This window comes from Mustela putorius, unplaced genomic scaffold (assembly GCF_011764305.1).
Source record: "Mustela putorius furo isolate JIRA1106 unplaced genomic scaffold, ASM1176430v1.1 tig00000450_pilon_pilon_pilon, whole genome shotgun sequence".
Classification (NCBI taxonomy): Eukaryota; Metazoa; Chordata; class Mammalia; order Carnivora; family Mustelidae; genus Mustela; species Mustela putorius.
In genome coordinates, this window is record NW_025421385.1 from 698,820 (window position 1) to 718,860 (window position 20,041).

General features: G+C 49.8%; 1 protein-coding gene across 20 annotated transcripts in view; it reads left to right on the forward strand.

Annotated features, from left to right (window-relative positions):
• WDR27 (WD repeat domain 27) overlaps positions 1 to 20,041 on the forward strand; it is a 151,746-nt gene that overhangs the window by 61,430 nt on the left and 70,275 nt on the right. For all 20 annotated transcript variants that reach the window (XR_006606763.1, XR_006606764.1, XR_006606765.1 and 17 more), the window contains 3 exons: positions 446 to 543; positions 1,437 to 1,539; positions 14,488 to 14,586. Coding sequence is in view for 17 of the 20 variants with exons in the window: in XM_045079990.1 (XP_044935925.1) it covers positions 446 to 543; positions 1,437 to 1,539; positions 14,488 to 14,586 (300 nt within the window). In the remaining 3 variants the exon portion in view is untranslated. The remainder of the gene's footprint in view (positions 1 to 445; positions 544 to 1,436; positions 1,540 to 14,487; positions 14,587 to 20,041) is intronic.

Below are 20,041 nucleotides of genomic sequence, written 5' to 3' on the forward strand. Positions count from 1 at the left end.
ACATGGTTTCACTTACTGTGGGGCATAAGGAATAACACAGAGGACATGGGGAGACAGAGAGGAGAAGGGAGTTGGGGGAAATCAGAAGGGGAGGTGAACCATGAGAGACTGTGGACTCTGAAAAACAACCTGAGGGGTTTGAAGGGGTGGGGGGTGGGAGGTCGGGGTACCAGGTGGTGGGTATTAGAGAGGGCACGGATTGCATGGAGCACTGGGTGTGGCGCATAAACAATGGATCTTGGAACACTGAAAAAATTTAAAAAGGCTAAAAAACCCCAGAATTCTTCAAAAGGATATTTTTGGAGACCAGTTCTGAAATTGTTATAAATAAGAAAAATCTTTGCGTCTGTTTCTTACTTGACATTCACTGTTGTTCGTCATCATTGCATGGTTTATGAATTCAGCCTCTAAAGAGCACGTCTCGTTTCCTCCCCTTCGACCCTAGGGATCGTCATCCACGACCCTGCAGCCGCTGCTGTATAACCTGTTTGCCACCACAGCTGCTGGGGACGGCTTGAAGCTATGGGACGTGAGAACCCTGAGGTGAGGCCCGTTCCGGCCTGCAGGCCACAGGTGGGGGTACACTGGGGCACAAGGGCTCAGTGCCTGTGAACTCAGTTTGACATCTTTTTCCAAATACGGCGTGATTGTGGTGAACCCGTTCCCGCTGATGCATCTAAGAGAAGCCTGACTTATACACAGAACAGGTCATAGCAATTTGGAATGCTAACGGGAGAGGTGCTGGGCTTTCCTGTCTGTGCGTGTGCCCTGTGCCCTGAGGGTCAGAGATGCATGGAGGGGGCAGGTCATGAGATGCTTCTAAGTGACAGTGATGCCAGTGCACGTATCAGGCCGTTCCTGTTCTGTTACGGGGAGTGACCACTGAACAGCGCATGTAGCCGAGTGTCAGCAATGCTCGTGTGTGCGCCTGCACACGGCTGGGTCGCAGGAGCGGTGTGGACAGTGTCCCCGCTCTCCTCTGTAATGGTGAGGTGGGGATAAAAGGCCCTGTGACGTGTGGGGGCGTGATCCCAGGGGCCGGCTCTGGCGGGGGCTCGTGTGGCATCCTGGAGCCCCCGGAGCCCAGCCCCGTGCTGGCCCACGCTGACGCAGGCTTTCCTGGATCTGCCCCCCGCCCCCGTCTGTAACACTTTGTGGGTGGTTGGCCAGAGCACCTGACCTGCTTGAGAGAGCACTGCGCCTGCCCAAGTCTTCGATCACTGATCCAAGTAATCTGCGGTTTGGAAATGGTTGTTTTCTATTTTGCATGTCCAGGACGGCCTGCTGGCCTTTGATGACTCGTGAGTGCAAGCCTCAGCACTGGTTCGCCGTTGTCGGGCAGACAGCCTGTCTGCCTGCACGTCAGCGTCCTTGGCCCCTTTGTGTTAAAATGAAAGAATCATGTTTTTCTCCTGGTGTTTCTCCTTTTCCTATAGATGCGAGCGCTGTTTTGAGGGACATCCAAACCACGGATATCCCTGTGGGATTGCCTTCAGCCCATGCGGACGCTACGTGGCTTCTGGTGCAGACGACAGACACGTAAGTGCCACCACGGCGCGTCGCTTCGTCTTCAGTCCTGACCCCCTAGGCTCATTCTTGTGGAGACAGTTTATAAGCACGAACACCTTTAAGTGTGACGTGAGAGCTGTGACCGGCCCTCCTGTGTTAATTTTGGTGAGGCTTGATTTTTTAACCCCCAGTCACACGTTAATTTATTTCTTTATCCATTTATCCGTCATGGCACGAGTTGTGTACCGCGTGGAAGGAGTCGCTGCACGCTGCTCTCCTGCGGACACCAGGTAGCAGCAGTAATGAGTAAAGACCAGATCCGAGGTTTTCACCGGGAGTGTTTCTTTTGGATATCTTCGGGAACAATGTACTGATTTTATTGTTCGTTTTTCTGACTTTCCAGAGAGGCGCTTTTATTGGTTCGTAGGGCTTGGGAAGGGGAAGGACGCAGGGAAAGGGACTTGCAGAATCTGCCCTGGGACGGCGAGGATCTGGCAGGGTCCGGGCCACAGTCTCCCGTGCGTCCTGGCGGTCACTGCCTATCATGAGGGTGTCCTGCGTCTCCCGGTTGGCCACTTTGGGCCTGATGCACAGGCCCTGGCGACGTCTCAGCCCCGGGCCGGCTCCCTCACGCTGCGGTAGCTCTGCCATGGGTTCCCTTGGGGCCGATCTGTTCGCAGATGTGCAGTGTCGTCGCGAGGAGCCGCCGTGTGGGGGTGTCCCCGATCAGCCCGCACCGCAGATCTGGTCACGGGTGGTGCCGGAGGGGAGAGCCGGGCGCCCCGCCTCCGCAAGCAGTGGTCCAGTTCGCTGTCTGACGGGGTGGTCACTGTGGTGCCGCGGCCGCTGCTGGTCATCGTACTTGTTCGCCGGCGGCCCGGCGGACCCCGTCCTCGGCGGCTCTCAGGCTGCTCACGGCCCCTCCCCTGCCGAGGTGGTTGTGTGGCTGCGTGTAGGGGTGAGACGAGCAGACACACGCGGGCTCCAGCTCGCTTGACTCTGTTTCCCTGAGCAAAAGCGACGCCACCCCGGTTCAGCCGTGCTCACTGAGCCGCTCAGTGAGCGGCCCCGAGACCCTAGAGCCACACGGGCAGCTCGGTCCCCCCTCCCGCCGCTCGGTCTCGGGGTGCAGCTGCTCAGACAGAGCATGGGGCCTCTTTACTGGACGGGGTCACGGGCGGGGCTGTTCTGCTGTCCTGGGCCACGTTCCACTCTGCCAGCACCGGCTGGTCAGAAGGACACCCGTCCCTGGGCTCGGCCACGAGGTTGCATGACCCCGGGGGCCGCTCCTGGACGCCTCCTGGAGAGCTTGTGGCCGCAGGCGGCAGGCAGGTGCTTCCTGCTTTCATCGTTGTCTGCCGGAGGACCCGCTTTTCTCTCTGCCCCCGCCTGTGGCTTCTCATACCCTTCACCATCGGGTCCTTCTGCGCCGGTTTGTCGCGGTTCGGAGAACGTGTGTGATTGTCCGAGAGTCGAACGCCAGTTCCGACACTGTGACTGTGTGGCTGGCCGCGCACTCCTCCAGCAGAATCTCCAGCCCTCACTTTCTGACACTTGGATCTGTCCACACTTCGAAGTTTTCTGTCAGTGCTGATCTCACCGTCAGGGACCCAGTCCCCGGGCGCTGAAGGTGCCAGCAGGAACGCCCACATCTCTGAGCGCCAGACTCCTGCCTCAGGTTCTTACCTGATGGCAGATTGGTTTTCTGCTGCTTCCTCCTGTGGGGCACAGCTCCTGTGGAGCCTGCCAGTCTGAAGTCAAGGTGTTGGAGGGTTGGTTCCTCCTGGGGGCCCCGACGAACTGTCCGCCCCCGTCCCCTCCTGACGTTCGTCTGCTGGTGGGCATCTTGGTTCCTTCCGCAGTTTGGCTCTGGGAGATAATGCTGCTATGAACATAGGGCTGCATGTCTCCCTTCAAATGGGTGTTTTTATATTCTTTGGGTGGTGCAATTACTGATCCATAGAGTAGTTCTACCTTTAACTTTTTGAGGAACCTCCACACTTTGCACCAGCTCGCATTCCCACGAACAGTACACGAGGCTCCCCTTTCTCCCCGTCCTCACCAGCACCTGTTGTGTCTTGCGTTGTTGATTCGAGCCGTTCTGACAGTGTGAGGTGGGATCTCACTGTGGTTTTGATTCCATTTCCCTGGTGAAGAGTGATGCTGAGCATCTTTTCATGTGTCTGTTGGCCATCTGGATGTCTTCTTTGCAGAAATGTCTGTTCATGTCTTCTGCCAACTTTTTAATCGGACTGTTTGGCTTTTGGGTGTTGACTTGTATGGGTTCTTTAGAGACTGTGGACACCAGCCCTTCATCGGAGACGCCGTTCGCAGACATCTCCCATTCCGTAAGTTGTCTTTTACTTCTGTTGATGGTTTCCTTTGCTGTGCAGAAATTTTGATCTTGATTTTCCCCCACTAGTTTCATTTGGGCTTTGTTTCCCTTCCATCCGGAGACATATCAGGAAAGTTTTCTATGATTGATGTCAAAGAGATAACTGCCTATGTTTTCTTCTAGGAGTTTAATGGTTTCAGGTCTCACATTGAGGTCTTTCATCCATTTTGAGTCTATCTTGGGGTGAGGTATAAGAGAATGGTCCAGTTTCAGTTTTCTGCATGTGGCTGTCCCGTGTTCCCAGCATCATTTATGGAAGAGACTGTCGTCTTTCCATTGGACATTCTATCCTGCTTCGTTGGAGATTAATTGACCGTATAATCGTGGGTTTATTCCTGGGCTCTCTGGTCAGTTCCACTGATCTGGGAGTCTGTGTTTGTGCCCATACTGTCCTGTTGTGTTCGTTCCACCCTTGTAGTAGATCTTAGGATCTGGGGTTGTGATACCTCCAGTGTTGTTTTTCTTTTTCAAAATTGCTTTGATTTTTTTTTTTTATTAATTTCAATTAGCCAGCATGTAGTACATCATTACTTTTGATGTACTGTTCAGTGATTCACCGGTTGTGCGTAACACCCCGTGTTCACTCGTCACACACCTCACTGCACACGTCGAGTTCCCTCCTTCACGCCCATCGCCTGACTACCCCGTCCCTCCGCCCTCCCTTCTGTAATCCTCAGTGTGTTTTCTGGAGTCAAGAGTCTCTCATGGTTAGTCTATCTCTCTCTGATTTCTTCCCATTCAGGCTTCTCTCCCTGCCTCTGTGGGCCCCACGCTGTTCCTTACGTTCCGCGAGTGAGTGAAACCTCGTGATTGTCTTTCTCTGCCTGACTGACTTCACTTAGTGTGATCCCTTCCAGAGCCATCTGCAGATTCAGCGCAGTTCCTACCAGAATACCAACAACATTTTTCACAGAACTAGAATAATCCTAAAATTTGTATGGAACCACAAAAGACCCCAAATTTCCAATGCAATTATTTTTAAGAAGGAAAAGACACTTTAAAGAAAAAATTAACAGAGATAGCACAAGTGGTGGGAGCAGCAAACACAGCGGGAGAGAGAAGCAGGCTTCCTGCTGACAGGGAGGCCGGTGTGCGGCCCAATCCCAGGACCCTGCGGTGATGACCTGGGCCAAAGGCAGACACACACAACCGACTGAGCCACCCGGGTGCCCAGGAAAAGACCCTTTATACTGCCAAAGGCTAAAACTCACAAGGAAAACATAATATCTATTCATCAATGAAGATAAACAGAAGAGCAAATTCGTAAAGCCGATATATAAGCACCGAAGCGGTAAGTAGCCAGACACCAATGATGGGACTTTAACAGATCCGTCTCTGTGCTCAGCGGACCAGCTGCACCAGCATGGTGAGGTTATGGATGGCGTGATCAGTCGTTTATCATCTTATAGACGTGCAGAGCTGTGGTTGCACACCAACAAGGAAGGCACATCAGACACGGGAACATGAACCATATATGAATCCACAGAAAACACAGCAAATTACAACATGAGCAAAAATAGCACTCTCTCCATGATGCAGTCAGCCCGTAAATCGGTGATGAGACATAAAACAAGAGTTCCTGCTCTGTGCGAACAAAAGTTCTGTCGGGGAGCGCTGGGTTTAAAGATGTAAAACAAAATGAAATTGTAGTATCTTTTGAAAACAATGATACTCCCAGCATGATATTTCAGTGTCTCTGGAGTATAATAGAGCAGTGCTTGGAGGAGATTTTAGGGAAGGGACAGTAGGTGAAGTAACTCTGTCTGTAAAGCAAAATAATTAAGTAGGACATTGCTTGAGATGAAAGACAGAAGAGACAATACTGACTTTTAAAAAACACAAATTACGAAATCAACTTCGGCTAGCCCACATTTTTGAGACAGAGCTTAATATATAATTAATAACAAATGATGAGGGGAGAATGGAACAGAGGAACCTCTGAAAGTTGGGAGAATGCTTTTCAGTGTATGCTAATAAACATGAAAGGCATATAAAAATGGATGAGTTAACATAACACAATAAGAAATAAGAATTAGTGGATGACTTGCAGGAAATACATCAGAATTTTCCCAAAAGACAAATGAACAGATTAGTTTTTATAGAATAGAAAAAAAAAATTCCGAGAGTGTTTCTGCAAAAAAGTACTAGACCCAGATGATTTCTCAGGGGACTTTACCAAACTTGTAAAATCAGAAATTCGAAACTCTTGAAGACAAATAAGGAAAGCTTCCAGATCATTTTTTTGAAATGAACATAACCGATAGGAATACTTGATAAAATTTCAGAGAAAATCTACATTTTACTTATAAATTCAAAAATCTTAAGTGAGATAGGAATAAACAGAATCTGACCACACGTTTACAATAATTTATCAATGCTCATGAGATTCCAGGACGGCTCAGTATCGAGGAAGCCATCAGCCACTGTAATGAGATGGTGTCATCGTTTTCACATATGCAGAAAAGCCATTCCAGCACAAGTCCCCATTCATTTCATACAAAACATCCCTTACGGGATAAACGTGTGGACGCTTGTTTTAAATGATAAAACACTTGTTCACATGCCAGCCTCTTACAGGACAACAGCCGAGGCATCCTCTGATCAGGAACAAAGCAAGGATGCCCATGAGCCCCACCACTGTTTCATGGAGCAAGATACGAGAGACAGTTGTAACTGAAAAGGAAGAGTTGAAACTGTCATTATTCATAGGTGGTAAGATTACATGGTCGTTATTAACAGTGAAGTCAGTCAGGAAAGTGTTGACGGGAGGATTTGAATTACTATCTGGAATTTCATGGTCTTTACCTATGAAAACAATGATCGGTGAGAGATATGATAACGAGGAGAATCCATTTAAAAGACGCTTAAGAAGAATAAAATGTGGGGCGCCTGGGTGGCTCAGTGGGTTAAGCCTCTGCCTTCAGGTCAGGTCATGATCTCAGGGTCCTGGGATCGAGTCCCGCATCGGGCTCTCTGCTCAGCGGGGAGCCTGCTTCCTCCTCTCTCTCTGCCTGCTTCTCTGTCTACTGTGATCTCTGCCTGTCAAATAAATAAATAAAATCTTTAAAAAAAAAAAAGAAGAAGAATAAAATGTCCAGGCATAAACCTAATAAGAACTCTGCAAAACGTGTATGAAGAAAACTTAGTTTTTCCCCAGAAATATAGACTTGAAAAAATGCAGTGTCTTGACTTTTCTTACATAGGATAATTCTGTCTCACAAAGAAATTGGTTCTCTGTAGGTAAATTGTAAACTTAACACTTTTGCAACAAAAACTGAACAGGTTTTCCTGTAGATAGTCACATTGTAAAATTATTTCAGACAGCAAAGAAGTAACAATTGTTAAGACACTCTGGAAAAAAGCATTATGTTGGGAGCAGAGAATCTTGCTTCACCAGTTTTCAAAAACATTGTTAGAAGGTCTCTAATTAAAACAGTGCACGGGGCACCTGGGTGGCTCAGTCCATTAGGTGTCCGACCCTTGGATTGGGCTCAGGTCATGACCTCTGGGTCCTGGGGTCCAGCCCCGGCTCTGTGCTCAGCAGGGAGTCTGCGGGTGGACTCTCTCCCTCTCCTCCTGCTTGTGTGTGTCCTCTCTCTCCCTTGCTCTTTCTCAAAACACATCAATCTGTAAAACAGCCAGCGTGGAACGGCTGCGCACACATGAGAACGGGGTCCTCACGAGCACCGGCCACTGCTTCCAGCCCTCCTGCACGAGCTTGCAGAGCCCCCACCTGCCATTCCCTCTGACGGGCACCACAGTTCCCTGAAAGATGAGCTGCTTTCAGGTCAGTGGCAAAAAGATGAGCCAGGGGCGTCTCGTGCCAGAAGTAAAGGAAGAAATCGAGGAGTGATGGGTCAGGTCGCGGCCGCCGGGAGCAGCACCAGACCGTCGTCCAGAGAAGGCGCCACGGAGCACCGAGGGAGTCCTGACAGTAACTGATTTTAAAACCTTGCATATCTAGGTTCTTTCCACAGTTTGGCGACCGTGGCCATTGCTGCTGTGAACATTGGGGTACAGATGGCCCTTCTTTTCACGACATCTGTATCTTTGGGGTAAATACCCAGTAGTGCAATGGCAGGGTCATAGGGAAGCTCTATTTTTAATTTCTTGAGGAATCTCCACACTGTTCTCCAAAGAGGCTGCACCAACTTGCATTCCCACCAACAGTGGAAGAGGGTTCCCCTTTCTCCACATCCTCTCCAACACATGTTGTTTCCTGTCTTGTTGATTGTGGCCATTCTAGCTGGTGTAAGGTGGTATCTCAGTGTGGTTTTAATTTGAATCTCCCTGATGGCTAGTGATGATGAACATTTTTTCATGTGTCTGATAGCCATTTGTATGTCTTCATTGGAGAAGTGTCTGTCCATATCTTGTGTGATATGATTGTCTGTTTTGTGAGTGTTGAGTTTGAGGAGTTCATTATAGATCCTGGATATCAACCTTTTGTCTGTACTGTCATTTGCAAATATCTTCTCCCATTCCGTGGGTTGCCTCTTTGTTTTCTTGACTGTTTCCTTTGCTGTGCGGAAGCTTTTGATCTTGATGAAGTCCCAAAAGTTCATTTTTGCTTTTGTTTCCTTTGCCTTTGGAGACATATCTTGAAAGAAGTTGCTGTGGCTGATATCGAAGAGATTCCTGCCTATGTTCTCCTCTAGGATTCTGATGGATTCCTGCCTCACATTGAGGTCTTTTATCCATTTTGAGTTTATCTTTGTGTATGGTGTAAGAGAATGGTCCAGTTTCATTCTTCTACATAGAGCTGCCCAGTTTTCCCAGCACCATTTAACACTCCAAAAGGAGTAACTAAAAGCAAACAAAAAGCAAACAAAGCCTGACCAGTTCCCATCTGGAGGTGACTGGGGCAGCGGTCCCTCACTCAGAATCATGTTCTTTTAAGGGAAATAATTCGGCAACTGTCTTGCCTTTCCTGTTTGGACACTGATACCCTCTTTGAAGAAGAAAAGTTATTTTCTTAGGAAACCATTCCAGACAAATGGGATGAGTGGCAGAGTTAGAATATTCCCCTCTTGCAATCTCAAAGTAATTGACTTTGGCGAGTGTCCTCAGTAGATGACATGATCAGATAAAGTCAATGGTCCCTAGACAGCTCGAAGAGACGTTTCTCCAAAGAAGACATAGTAGTGGCCTGCAGGTTCATCATGCTTCATCAGGGAAATTCAAGCCAAAAGCAGTGACACATCACCTCACAGCTGCTAGGATGGCCATCCTTGAAAATCCGGGAGATAAGGGTCGGCAAGCATGTGGGGAAATTGGAATCCTTTTGCACAGCTAGTAGGGATGTAAGTTGGTGCAGCCACTCTGGAAAATAGTGTGGAGGTTCCTTAAAAAATTAAAAATAGAATTACCATAGGGTCCAGTAATCCCACTCCTGGGTGTTCATCCAAAAGAATTGAAATCAAGAGCTTGAAGAGACATTTGCTCTCCTGTGTTACTGCAAAATTATTCACAATAGCCAAGATGTGCAAATGCCCCAAATGTTTATTAATGGATGAATAAGAAAATTTGGCGAATACGCGTAGTGGAATGCTGTTCGACTTTAAGAGAAGGGAGTCCTACCATTCGCAATGAAGTAGATGAACCCGGGGGATTTTCTACCAAGTGAAATACGCCCGGCCCAGAGGACAGGTACTGCATGGCTCTATTTCTGTGAAGATTCTGAAACAGTTGCACTCACAACGCAGGGAAGTGGACTGGTAGCTGGCAGCCAGGACAGGCCTTGGGGAGACAGACGTTGGTCAAAGGCACAGAATATCGGGTATGCAGGACGAGTCTGGAGCTGTCGAACCCAGGTCCACAGTCAGCAGCACCACACCTGCACTTGCACGTTAACAGACCTCATGGGAAATGTTCTCACTCAGTTAACAAACAGGCTGATGGACGTTCTCCAAGGACGTCGTGCCGTCCGTCACACCCAGCCCTCCTTACCGACATTAGCATCATTCAGCGTGCGCTACGTTAGACGGTATGGGCATTCCTAGAGATATTTTGGGACACATCTCACTAATAATCACCATAAAGTATTCTTATGAAAAATCAGTAGAAACTGGAACTGAATTGAGTCTTTGTAGATAATTTCTGGCTTAGGGCACATACAGAGGGTGATGGAGCCATTGGAAGACATTATACAGAGGGGAGCAGACAAGTCCTGAGTGGAACATTCTTCAGGACACTGACCCCTTGTCTTCAGCGAGTCTCTGGCATGGGGGAAAGGATTGCTCCAAACAGCCGTGCTGGAGAGACGTAGCAGCCCCATGCGGACCCTGCTGGAGGCCTGCATGCAGGGACACTTGTGGACGCCGGCAGTGTGCTCTGACTGGACTCTCCAGACTTCCTCTGTTTCATCTGGGTACAAAACAGCAGCTCAAACATGCGCCCAATGTCTGTGTTTCTAGAAATCCTCACAAAGTACGGGGCATATCATCGTAGCAATTTGCTAAAAACGCTTCACAATCCTCAGTCACACAAATTAAAAGGACAAAAGTAAAGAACAAACGTTTGGCAGGTGGACGAGCGGAGCGGGATCTCGACAATGTTGGCTTTGGGGTATGCATGTATGGGCGGGTTATGTAATTCCCCATACTTTTGTATATATCTGACATTTTTCATAATAAAGCCAAGCACAGACTTTGGAAACAGAAGCAGACACGAGACCTGGGTTTTTCCATTGTGCGAGCCCTGCTGTGCCGGAGGAGGACCCTCAGGTTCGAGGGAGGTGGGCTCTGTGTCCCAAGCCCAGACCCATGGGATTTCCTCTGCAGCGGTGTGCAGTGATGGCTGCTGTGGGTTGAGGTGGGCTCTGGAGCTGCGTTCCGGGACACTGGCTTGAATCTCACCTTCTAGACAGATGCAGTCAGACTGTGGTGGCTCTGTCAGGGTGTTGCCAATGGCACAAGGATCCAAGCGGCGTTGTTGCCAGGTCCTCTGCCCCGACGTGTGATCACATTCTTGAAGAATGAAAAACAGGTCCCTCGAGATGACTGGTTATGTAAGTGGTCTTAGGTCCAAGGACGCTGGCAGAGTTAGAACGCGGATGACAACTCATGCAGGACTCCGCTGGGTGGGCAGCTGGCGGTCCACACCATGCCAGGGACCCCCTGCGTGGCTCTGCCAGACCACGGTGAGGTCTCTCCAAACCTGAGGGTGAGCCCAGAGTCCCACCAGTAACGTCCATTGTTCACGTGCTGGTGGCTCCGTGTGCCAAAATCCAGGGCTTCCTGACGGAGTCTTGGCCTCTGCTGAAGTGGGCAGCAGTTCTGTCCTCGTGGGATTAAATAAGGCTGGGGGCTGAAGCTGGGACCCCTGGGCCTTCTGAGAAAACTGTAATTCGTGTGTGTGTGGGAACCAGAAAGGCAGTGATCTGAAGCAGCACGCACAGTTCTGGGAAACATTGCTTCTGGAAACACTTAAAAAAACACAAAAAACCAAAGTGAATGAGCATCTTCCCCTGCGGACAGCATCACCGCTGTTGGGAAGCTTCTGGAGTGCGCATTAACTTGCGTTTGCAGTGCCTTTCCCTTATTCTGTGCAGAAAATCCAGGCAGTGCGCGGCGAAGGACATGGTAAGAGTAACGTGAGACGAGAAAGTGGAAAGTGAAAGCAGCTTCATCTTGGAGGACACGGTTCAACAGAACGGCAAAATGCTCGCACTGAACTGGTCAGAGCAGCACTCGGGCTGAAACACACGGCCCTTCTGCTTGTGACTTTAGTCGCAGAGTGACTGACTTCCTAAGGGTTATTGCAAGTTTTATTCATTTCATAGTACATTTTAGCTGGGGCTGGTTTCCCTTGGGTGGGGAGGACTAGCTTCATGAGTTTTGTTTTTTTTAAAAGATTTTATTTGACAGAAAGAGAACACAAGCAGAAGGAGGGGCAGAGGCAGAGGGAGAAGCAGGTTTCCCGCTGAGCAGAGAGCCAGATCCCAGGACCCTGAGATCATGACCTGAGCCAAGGTAGAGGCTTCTCCGATGGATCCTGCCAGGCCCACCGGACTTAATGAAGCTAATTAAAACCTTGTGTTCTGCACAGGGACTGTAGTGGGCTGAGCTGTTATTCCTGTGTCCTCAGCATCAAACAGGTGCGTCTTGTGCATTGCCAGGAGACTGTGGCCACTGTTTGAAAGCGCAGCTGGTGGCAAGTATGTGTCTAATTAAGGATACTTCTGACATTTACAGCTGCCCACGGCTGCTTTTGTGTTGAAACCTGACCACAACCAGAAAGATTAAGTGGATTCAGGTACCTTCCAGGCAAAAAGATGTTTCATTTAAAAGCGTTTTCATATGGAAAACAAAGGGCTGTCTCTTAAATGACCCTTATCTAGACACCTGTCATGATATCACAGCATCATTTTATCTGCTTTGTGAGATCCAGGGCCACAGCAGGGCCGTGCTGATTCCCACTCAAAATTCGGTAAACACGTAAGGAACCTCAGGAAGGACTTCGCGGACGCTGCTCTGAGAAAAAAGCACATGGCCCTCCAGTGCCCGTGCTCTCAGCGCCCGCCCACACCTGTCGGCCTCCCGGCCCTGGCCTTCCTGGGGAGGGAGGGATAGGCGGCCCCCGTCTGCCTGTCCTCTCCGGCCGGCCCCCAGGTGCGTGGGCGCCGCTCTGTCCGGACCCTCTCCGTGCCTGCTGTTCTCCATCTCCATCTCCGGCCGTGTGAACCAGAGCCGCCACCGGCTTGTACTTGGCTGGCTGCTGTAACTGGAGTTGTGTCCCACGCTGGCGAACCACGAAGCTGGTTCCTGAAGCTTTAGCCCTGCCAGCCCGATTCCCTCCCCTCCCGGCCTCTTTCCCGCTGTGTCTCGTTTCCTGAAACCCGGCTTCAGGCCCTTGCGCTTCCCTACCCCTTGGCTTCTTCCTCACCGTTCCTGCTCGTCTCTCATCTCTGTCATAAGTTCATGACCCAGGTCACAGGTCACCTTGATGTTGCGCACTGGCGGTCACCTAACTCTGGAGCGTGCAGAACGGGCTTCTCGGGCATTGGCTTCTTAGAGCACGGTGCCCCTTCCAGGGTGGTTTTCCCCATGGAGACACCCCCGTGCTGAGATGTTTGCTCCTTGTGACTCTCTACGGGTTGGGATCCGGAGAGATTCAGGTGTGTGTGACCAGTGGATGCCTCCAAGAGTCCCGTTTTGTACTGGCACACGGTTTACATAGAGGACATGAAGTTGTGGTCGGTTCGCTCGTTTGAGGAGTTTTGTGCAGGTGTGTGTGGACGCTGCGTTCCCGTGGGCTGCCGCAGAGGAGTGAGGCCTGGTGTGGGTTTCAGCTCCCTGGAAACGGCCAGCGGGCGCTTGCACTGGCCGCACCACTGGCTAGTACGGCATCAAGGCTTTGGCGCCCACACGTGTGCACTGATGGCAGTGATGGAAACACGCCGAGCAGAGCAGGGTTCCGGTGAGGCCGCCACGGTGCCCCCGTGAGGGGCTGGGACTACGACTCGAGCAGCTGTGTGGCCTGGTGTCCTCGTGTGCAGAGCAGGGTGGGTGACGGCTGTGTCTTTGGAGGTGGGAGGATGGCACCAGGGCATCGGTGCGTGTGTCCGTGTGTCTGTGTGCAGGAGCCTGGGCTGTCCTTGTTGATGGTCACATGCGATGGGTGTGGGAGAGCTGTTGCCCTTGTGGGTCTCCGAACGGCGGATGTGGGGAGAGTCCGGGGTCCAGAAAGCCTTCAGTGTATGTACTGGTCATTTATTCTCTGCATGTGCTGCTTCCCCAGCGTGAATATGAAGGAATAGTCACCGAGGTGCCCCTAGAGGTCTTGCTTCTGCTACAATGTGGCATTTCTCTTTATTGCCAGTAGACTCCACAAAATACTTGTTTGCACTATTTGTTACTTAAAAATTCGAGTGGGGGGGCGCCTGGGTGGCTCAGTGGGTTAAGCCTCTGCCCTCGGCTCAGGTCATGATCTCAGGGTCCTGGGATCACGCCCTGTAGCGGGCTCTCTGCTCATTGGAGAACCTGCTTCCCCCTCTCTCTCTGCCTGCCTCTCTGCCCACTTGTGATCTCTGTCTGTCAATAAATAAATAAAATCCTAAAAAAAAAAAAATTGGAGTGGATCTCTCATCTCTTACGTCAGTTCAGAATGGCACCCAGTCCCAGCCTTCTGTCCGTAAACTGGAGTGTCTGAAGGCATCTGTGTGTGTATTTACACACATACATATCTTTTCACGTAGTAATACAACTAGAGAGGAGGGTACATTTTTACTTTTAGTTTTATCAGCATCCATACAAAACGTTCAAAATATTTGAATTGCTCAAATTCCAGACTAATTAGCCAGAAGCAAAGAGTAGAAGGTCTTGTCAAGTTTACGGGAAAGGACAGCAGAACCCCACTTTGGGATCGCAGGCGAGGTTGGACTGTGGAGGCTTGAGGGGCTGCGGGTCCATGAATGCAGCGGGGACCTGACCAGGCGAGGAGGGGAAGGCGCGCATTGTGGGGTCACTGGTCTGTCCGGGACCTGTGACGGCGATGTCACCCAGCCGTGGGGGTGCTGCCGCCGTGCGCCTTCCCGGACCGTTGGCGCTTTCAGCGTGGAATCCCGTGTGTTTGTCTTGCAGGTGTACATGTATGACGTGGGCTCGAGCACGTTTTCTCACAGACTGGCTGGACACACGGACACCGTCACTGGCGTGGCCTTCAGCCCGTCAGTCCCTCAGGTACGTCTGCTCGTCCACGCCGCATGAGGCTTTCCTCGCGTTTTCTGTATCTGCTGGCCTTTGTTTGGGTGAAATCCCGTCACGTGTAGGGTGACGTGCCCATCATCGCGTGCAGGGACACCGACACGTGCGTCGTCATTGGGCGCACGTGCTCGTGGCTGCAGAGGACATGGGCGTGTCCACGGGCACTAGTGTGAACATGGTCGTTGGCGGCCCCAGAGCAGCTGAGGGAAGGGTGTAGAGAATTCGGGAGGAAGAGCAGGACCACAGAATTTAAAGACATTCGTGGAGTTAGGAGAAGGTTCGGGAAGAGGGCAGCGTAGGCCGCGGGTCGGTCAACGGGACTGTGCCGTCCTGCAGCAAAGCCTGACTGTTCGCGCTGGGGTGCGGCGAATATTGGGGGACGTCGGTTCAGAGGATAGCGTTACCGTGTGAGTGGGTCATCTGGCGGCGTGTGCACGGGTCCCCGCGTGAAAGAAGTGGGGCCGCCCTTCCCCCTCCCTTGCCCCCTGCCCCCCCATCCCCCACTCTGCCCACTGCTTCTGTCAGAGGCACCGTAGACACTCGGGCACACCTGGCTTTCAGTGACACTGGATGTCAGAGGCACGGATGCAACAGGCTGGCCGCGTCACTGACCACAGAGCCCCTGTCTGTGCCACAGAAGTCCTCACGTGGCTCGGCCTGGCGTCAGCCATGACGTAGCCGTGTGGTGGGGTCGTTCAGGTTCAAGTGTTCTCTGCACGTGTCAGGACACAAGGCCGTGCTGTGACGACCACGGGGGCCCGCTTTTCTGATTGGTCACACGTGTGGTCGTTCGCTGTCAGAGCGCTTGGATTGATGCTTGAATCCTCTCACTGCCCTGGCACCGGGCAGGTGAGCGAGGGTCCGGGAGGGAAGGGGCGCAGACTGTAGCCGGGGCGGGAGGTCAGTGGGGCCTGTGGCAGAGGGCGGGGTGCGGGGACCGCAGGCAGGGGTGAGGTCAGTGGGCCTGGAAATGCAGTATTGGCGTCAAAATGTCTGCATAACGGGATGAGAACGGCTCTGAACGGCTGACCGTTTCCCGCACAGTTCGCGGAAGCACGGGAGGCGAGGGGAGCAGGCTGTCCCCTGAGTGCTGATTCCCGACGTGGGGCGAGGGGAGGTCGGGCCCAAGCTGGTTTTCTGGCTCTTCCTCTCGGGGAACTGGGTGGGCACACGGAACACGAATGAGCATTTTCAAACGTTAACGTGCGACACCGCAATTCACTTTATACAATTGCTGTTGAGTTTCCGGAATGGTGCTACAGCCCCCGCGCTCATTGTGTTTGCACATGCAAGTTCGTAACAAAAACCCTCGTTGTTCAAAAGTTTTGCATTTTGTCTGATCACAGCTCTCAGATCTGTGAATGCTTCTTCAACAGTGTCCTCGAGGTGTTTAAAAGTTTCTGTTTTTTAGTGTATTTGTTTGATTTTAAGACACACATTATCCCTTCACTAACATTTCCAAAACTAAAGCAAAACTCAGACTCCTGCTTCCTCTCAAGTGCGTGCCCTTCTGTTTACAAACTTGCTGGTACCCACCGACCGAAGTACCTGACTCGGCTTCTGTTCTATCATATCGATTAAATGGTGCATCAAAACCACAATTTGATATTTGTATTTGTCAAATAAGACTCCTCTGAGTTCTAATCACATCAACATTCAACTGTTAACCTATTAACGTGTTAGGTTTTCAAGCGCATGTGTAGGCGCAGACATGCCCGAGCGTGGTCGGAAGGCAGGGGTTCGAGTCTGCAGGCCGGGGAGCCCCGGTCAGCGGGGAGGGCGGGTCTGTGTCTCTGGGCGAGGGTGCCTCCTCCGTGTCCAGTCGGGCAGGATGCTGGACTCGTGCGGCGTGCTGCGTTCCTGGTGGGCACCTGTAATCATCCTCGCTCCTCACAAGAGGAGAAGAAAGAAACACCACCCCGGGCATGTGACGGGGGACACCACATGGCTGGGTTGGTGGCATGGGTGCAGTGGAGCCTGACAGCCCTAACCCCGCGACCGCAGTGGCTGCTTCCTCCGCTCCCTGCCTCACCTTCCTGCATTTCTCCGTGGCTTGAAAGCTGGGTGACTGCCCTCGACTGGAATCGTGCTTGTGCTGGTCAGCCCTTTATTAACCTTTAAGCTTTTTCTCCTGGGTGTGTGGTCAGTCCCCGCCCTCCACGGTGGCCCTAGTGCTGGGTCATACTGGGGACGGTGCTGGACCTGCAGGTCCAGGGAGGAAACCCAGAGGTGCCCACACAGCCTAGGGCAGGGTGCCGTGACCCCAGCGTCATGAGCTCATTAGGGCAGGGATCACGAAAGCCCTGCAGAGTCTGCTCTGGTGGGTCTGTGTTGCATCTGGGAACTTAATTTAAGGGCCTTGTCCCAAGTGGCCGGATAGTACAGAGGAGGGTGCTGACCTTATGCCAGGGACTCAGCATGACTCGTGGAAAGGCAGGAGATGGATTGCTTGGCTAGATTTTTGTTAAATACATTTAATTATGAGAAGTATTATTCTCTCAAAATCAAAGTTTGGTTCTCTCAGAATACTGCTAGATATGGTTCAGGAAGTTGTGTTTTTCACCAGTGCTGTTGCTCAGTCATCAAAATAAGACTTGTGAGTCTTTTGGAAGAAGATTGCACTCGTACTGATGAAATTATTCTCACAAGGCGTGTGGCTAAGAGAGGACTCCGAAAATGAGCAGGAACCCTGGCAGCTCACAGGGAGCGTGGGCTCAGGCCCCAGAGACCGTGGCAGCATCTCACATCCTGCTGGGAAGGGCAGCCGAGTCCCCACGGCCCACGCTTGTCTCGAAGGCTGGGCCGTCAGCTTGCGGTCACTGTGCACACAGAGGCCACTTGGTGTACTTGTCCTAAGACACATCCATTCAGATATCACGCTGTTTAGGGTGGGAACGTGCACCCATCCCCAGTGATGTCCCTGGCTGGGACTGTGGCCGAGAGGTATGAGGAATCCAAACTCGGTGCTACAGAAGAGAGAGGACAGGTGTGTGAGCTGACGGGTTCTGGTTGGAAGGGACGGGGCCACCAGTGACATGGGAAGTTCAGGAAGAAATATAGGGAAACTTTGGTTTAGCCGTGGCAGAAAGCTGCTCCGTGTGCAGACAAGTAGGTGCAACTTGTTGGAGTGGGTGACCGGAAGTCACAGACGTGTGACCGGAAGTCACAGATGTGCTTGTCATCATGTTACAGAACTTACTGTGTCAGTACTGTAATCATCAACTTCACCTTGTGTCCAGTATGATATTATAAGAGCACTGATGTAAGATAATATGAAAGCACTTTTTCTGGTCTGTAAGTCATATATTTACCTATTTAATTATTGTGTTATGTTAGTCACCATAAAATGCATCATTACTTTTTGATGCAGTGATTCAAGATTCATTGTTTCTGCAGCACCCCCAGTGCTCCGTGCAGTCCGTGCCCTCCTTAGTCCCCACCACCAGGCTCACCCAACCCCCACTCCTCTCCCCTCCAAAACCCTCAGATTGTTTTTCAGAGTCCACAGTCTCTCATGGTTCGTCTCCCCCTCCCATTTCCCCCAACTCACTTCTCCTCTCCATCTCCCCATGTCTTCTGTGTTATTCCTTATGCTCCACAGTAAGTGAAACCATGTGATAACTGACTCTCTCTGCTTGACTTATTTCACTCAGCATCATCTCCTCCAGTCCCGTCCATGTTGCTACAAAAGTTGGGTATTCGTCCTTTCTGATGGAGGCATCATACTCCATAGTGTATATGGACCACATCTTCCTGATCCATTCGTCCGTTGAAGGGCATCTTGGTTCTTTCCACAGTTTGGCGACTGTGGCCATTGCTGCCATGAACATTGGGGTACAGATGGCCCTTCTTTTCATTACATCTGTATCTTTGGGGAAACAAAAGCAAAAATGAACTTTTGGGACTTCATCAAGATCAAAAGCTTCTGCTCAAGTGCCCATCAACATAATGCAGATAGATGGTTACATACTTAAAATGTTATATATAACCTCAAATCAAACTTATAACAGATAAACAAAAAATAAAAAGAAAAAATCAAGCATAATACTAAAGAAGGTAATCAATCACAAGCAAAAAGAGCAAAAGAAGAAAGGAAGAGAAAAGTGATACAAAAACAATGAGGAAACAATTAACAATAAGGCAATATCCGTGTACAAACCTGTGTATCTCCTTTGTGCTTTTAACTTGGATTAAAAAATGAAAATTGTTTGTATTTTCATATGACTCAGTATGATCAGTGATCACAGTTGAACCTCTGTTTGTGTATCAGTCCAAACAGCTGAGCCTCCCAGTGATGATATTAATGATAGCAAATATTTACAGTGTGTGTTTCAGAAAATCAAACAAATAGGAATAGGTTTATTTTGTGGGAACAGGGACATCTTCTGAGAGTTCCAACTGCCACAGAGAGGAGGTTCTTTCAAGACCTAGCCTTTGTACTCAAAGTATCAATCAGTTCATAAAAATAAAAGGAAAATGGAAAATAATAGCATAGTAATGCCCACTTGGAAAAAAGAAAGCATATATATCATCATATATATATATATATATAAAATATATATCATAAGTTAGGGGAAAAAGTTTAAAGCTCTGGACCTAACTTTGAGGGAGTCCTGATTTCCCTATGACTTCTGACTTTGTGACTGAGCTTGCCCCATATGGTCCAAAATTTCTTCTCTGCTTCCTTCATTATAGCTGATGGCTTAGCAAATGTAAGAATAGAGCATATTCATATGAACAGAATTAATGTTAAAGTTAACGGTGAGAAAAAGAGCAAAAAATTAGAAATTACAGCATAAGAAATTTTATCTTCAAGTAATCATATAGGGATATCATGTAAGTTTATCTTTTTTGCTTTTGCATTAATAATTTATTAGATGTTCACTTTTTATTTGATATTACAGTTTTGAGACCAAATAAACTTTTTTTTCTTTTTGGCAAAAAACAAAACAAAACAAAATCTTCTGCACAGCAAAGGAAACAGCCAGCAAAACAAAGAGGCAACCCACAGAATCAGAGAAGATATTTGCAAATGACACTACAGACAAAGGGCTGATATCCAAGATCTATAAAGAACTCCTCAAACTCAGCACTCAAAAAACAGATAATGTCAAAAAATGGGCAGAAGACATGAACAGGCACTTCTCCAAAGAAGACATATGAGTGGCTAACAAACACATGAAAAAATGTTCATCATCACTGGCCATCAGAGAGATTCAAATCAAAACCACATTGAGATACCACCTTACACCAGTCAGAATGGCCACAATCAACAAGACAGGAAACAACATGTGCTGGAGAGGATGTGGAGAAAGGGGAACCCTCTTCCACTGTTGGTGGGAATGCAAGTTGGTGCAGCCACTTTGGAAAACAGTGTGGAGAGCCTCAAAAAAATAAAAATAGAGCTTCCCTATGACCCGAAAACTGCAGC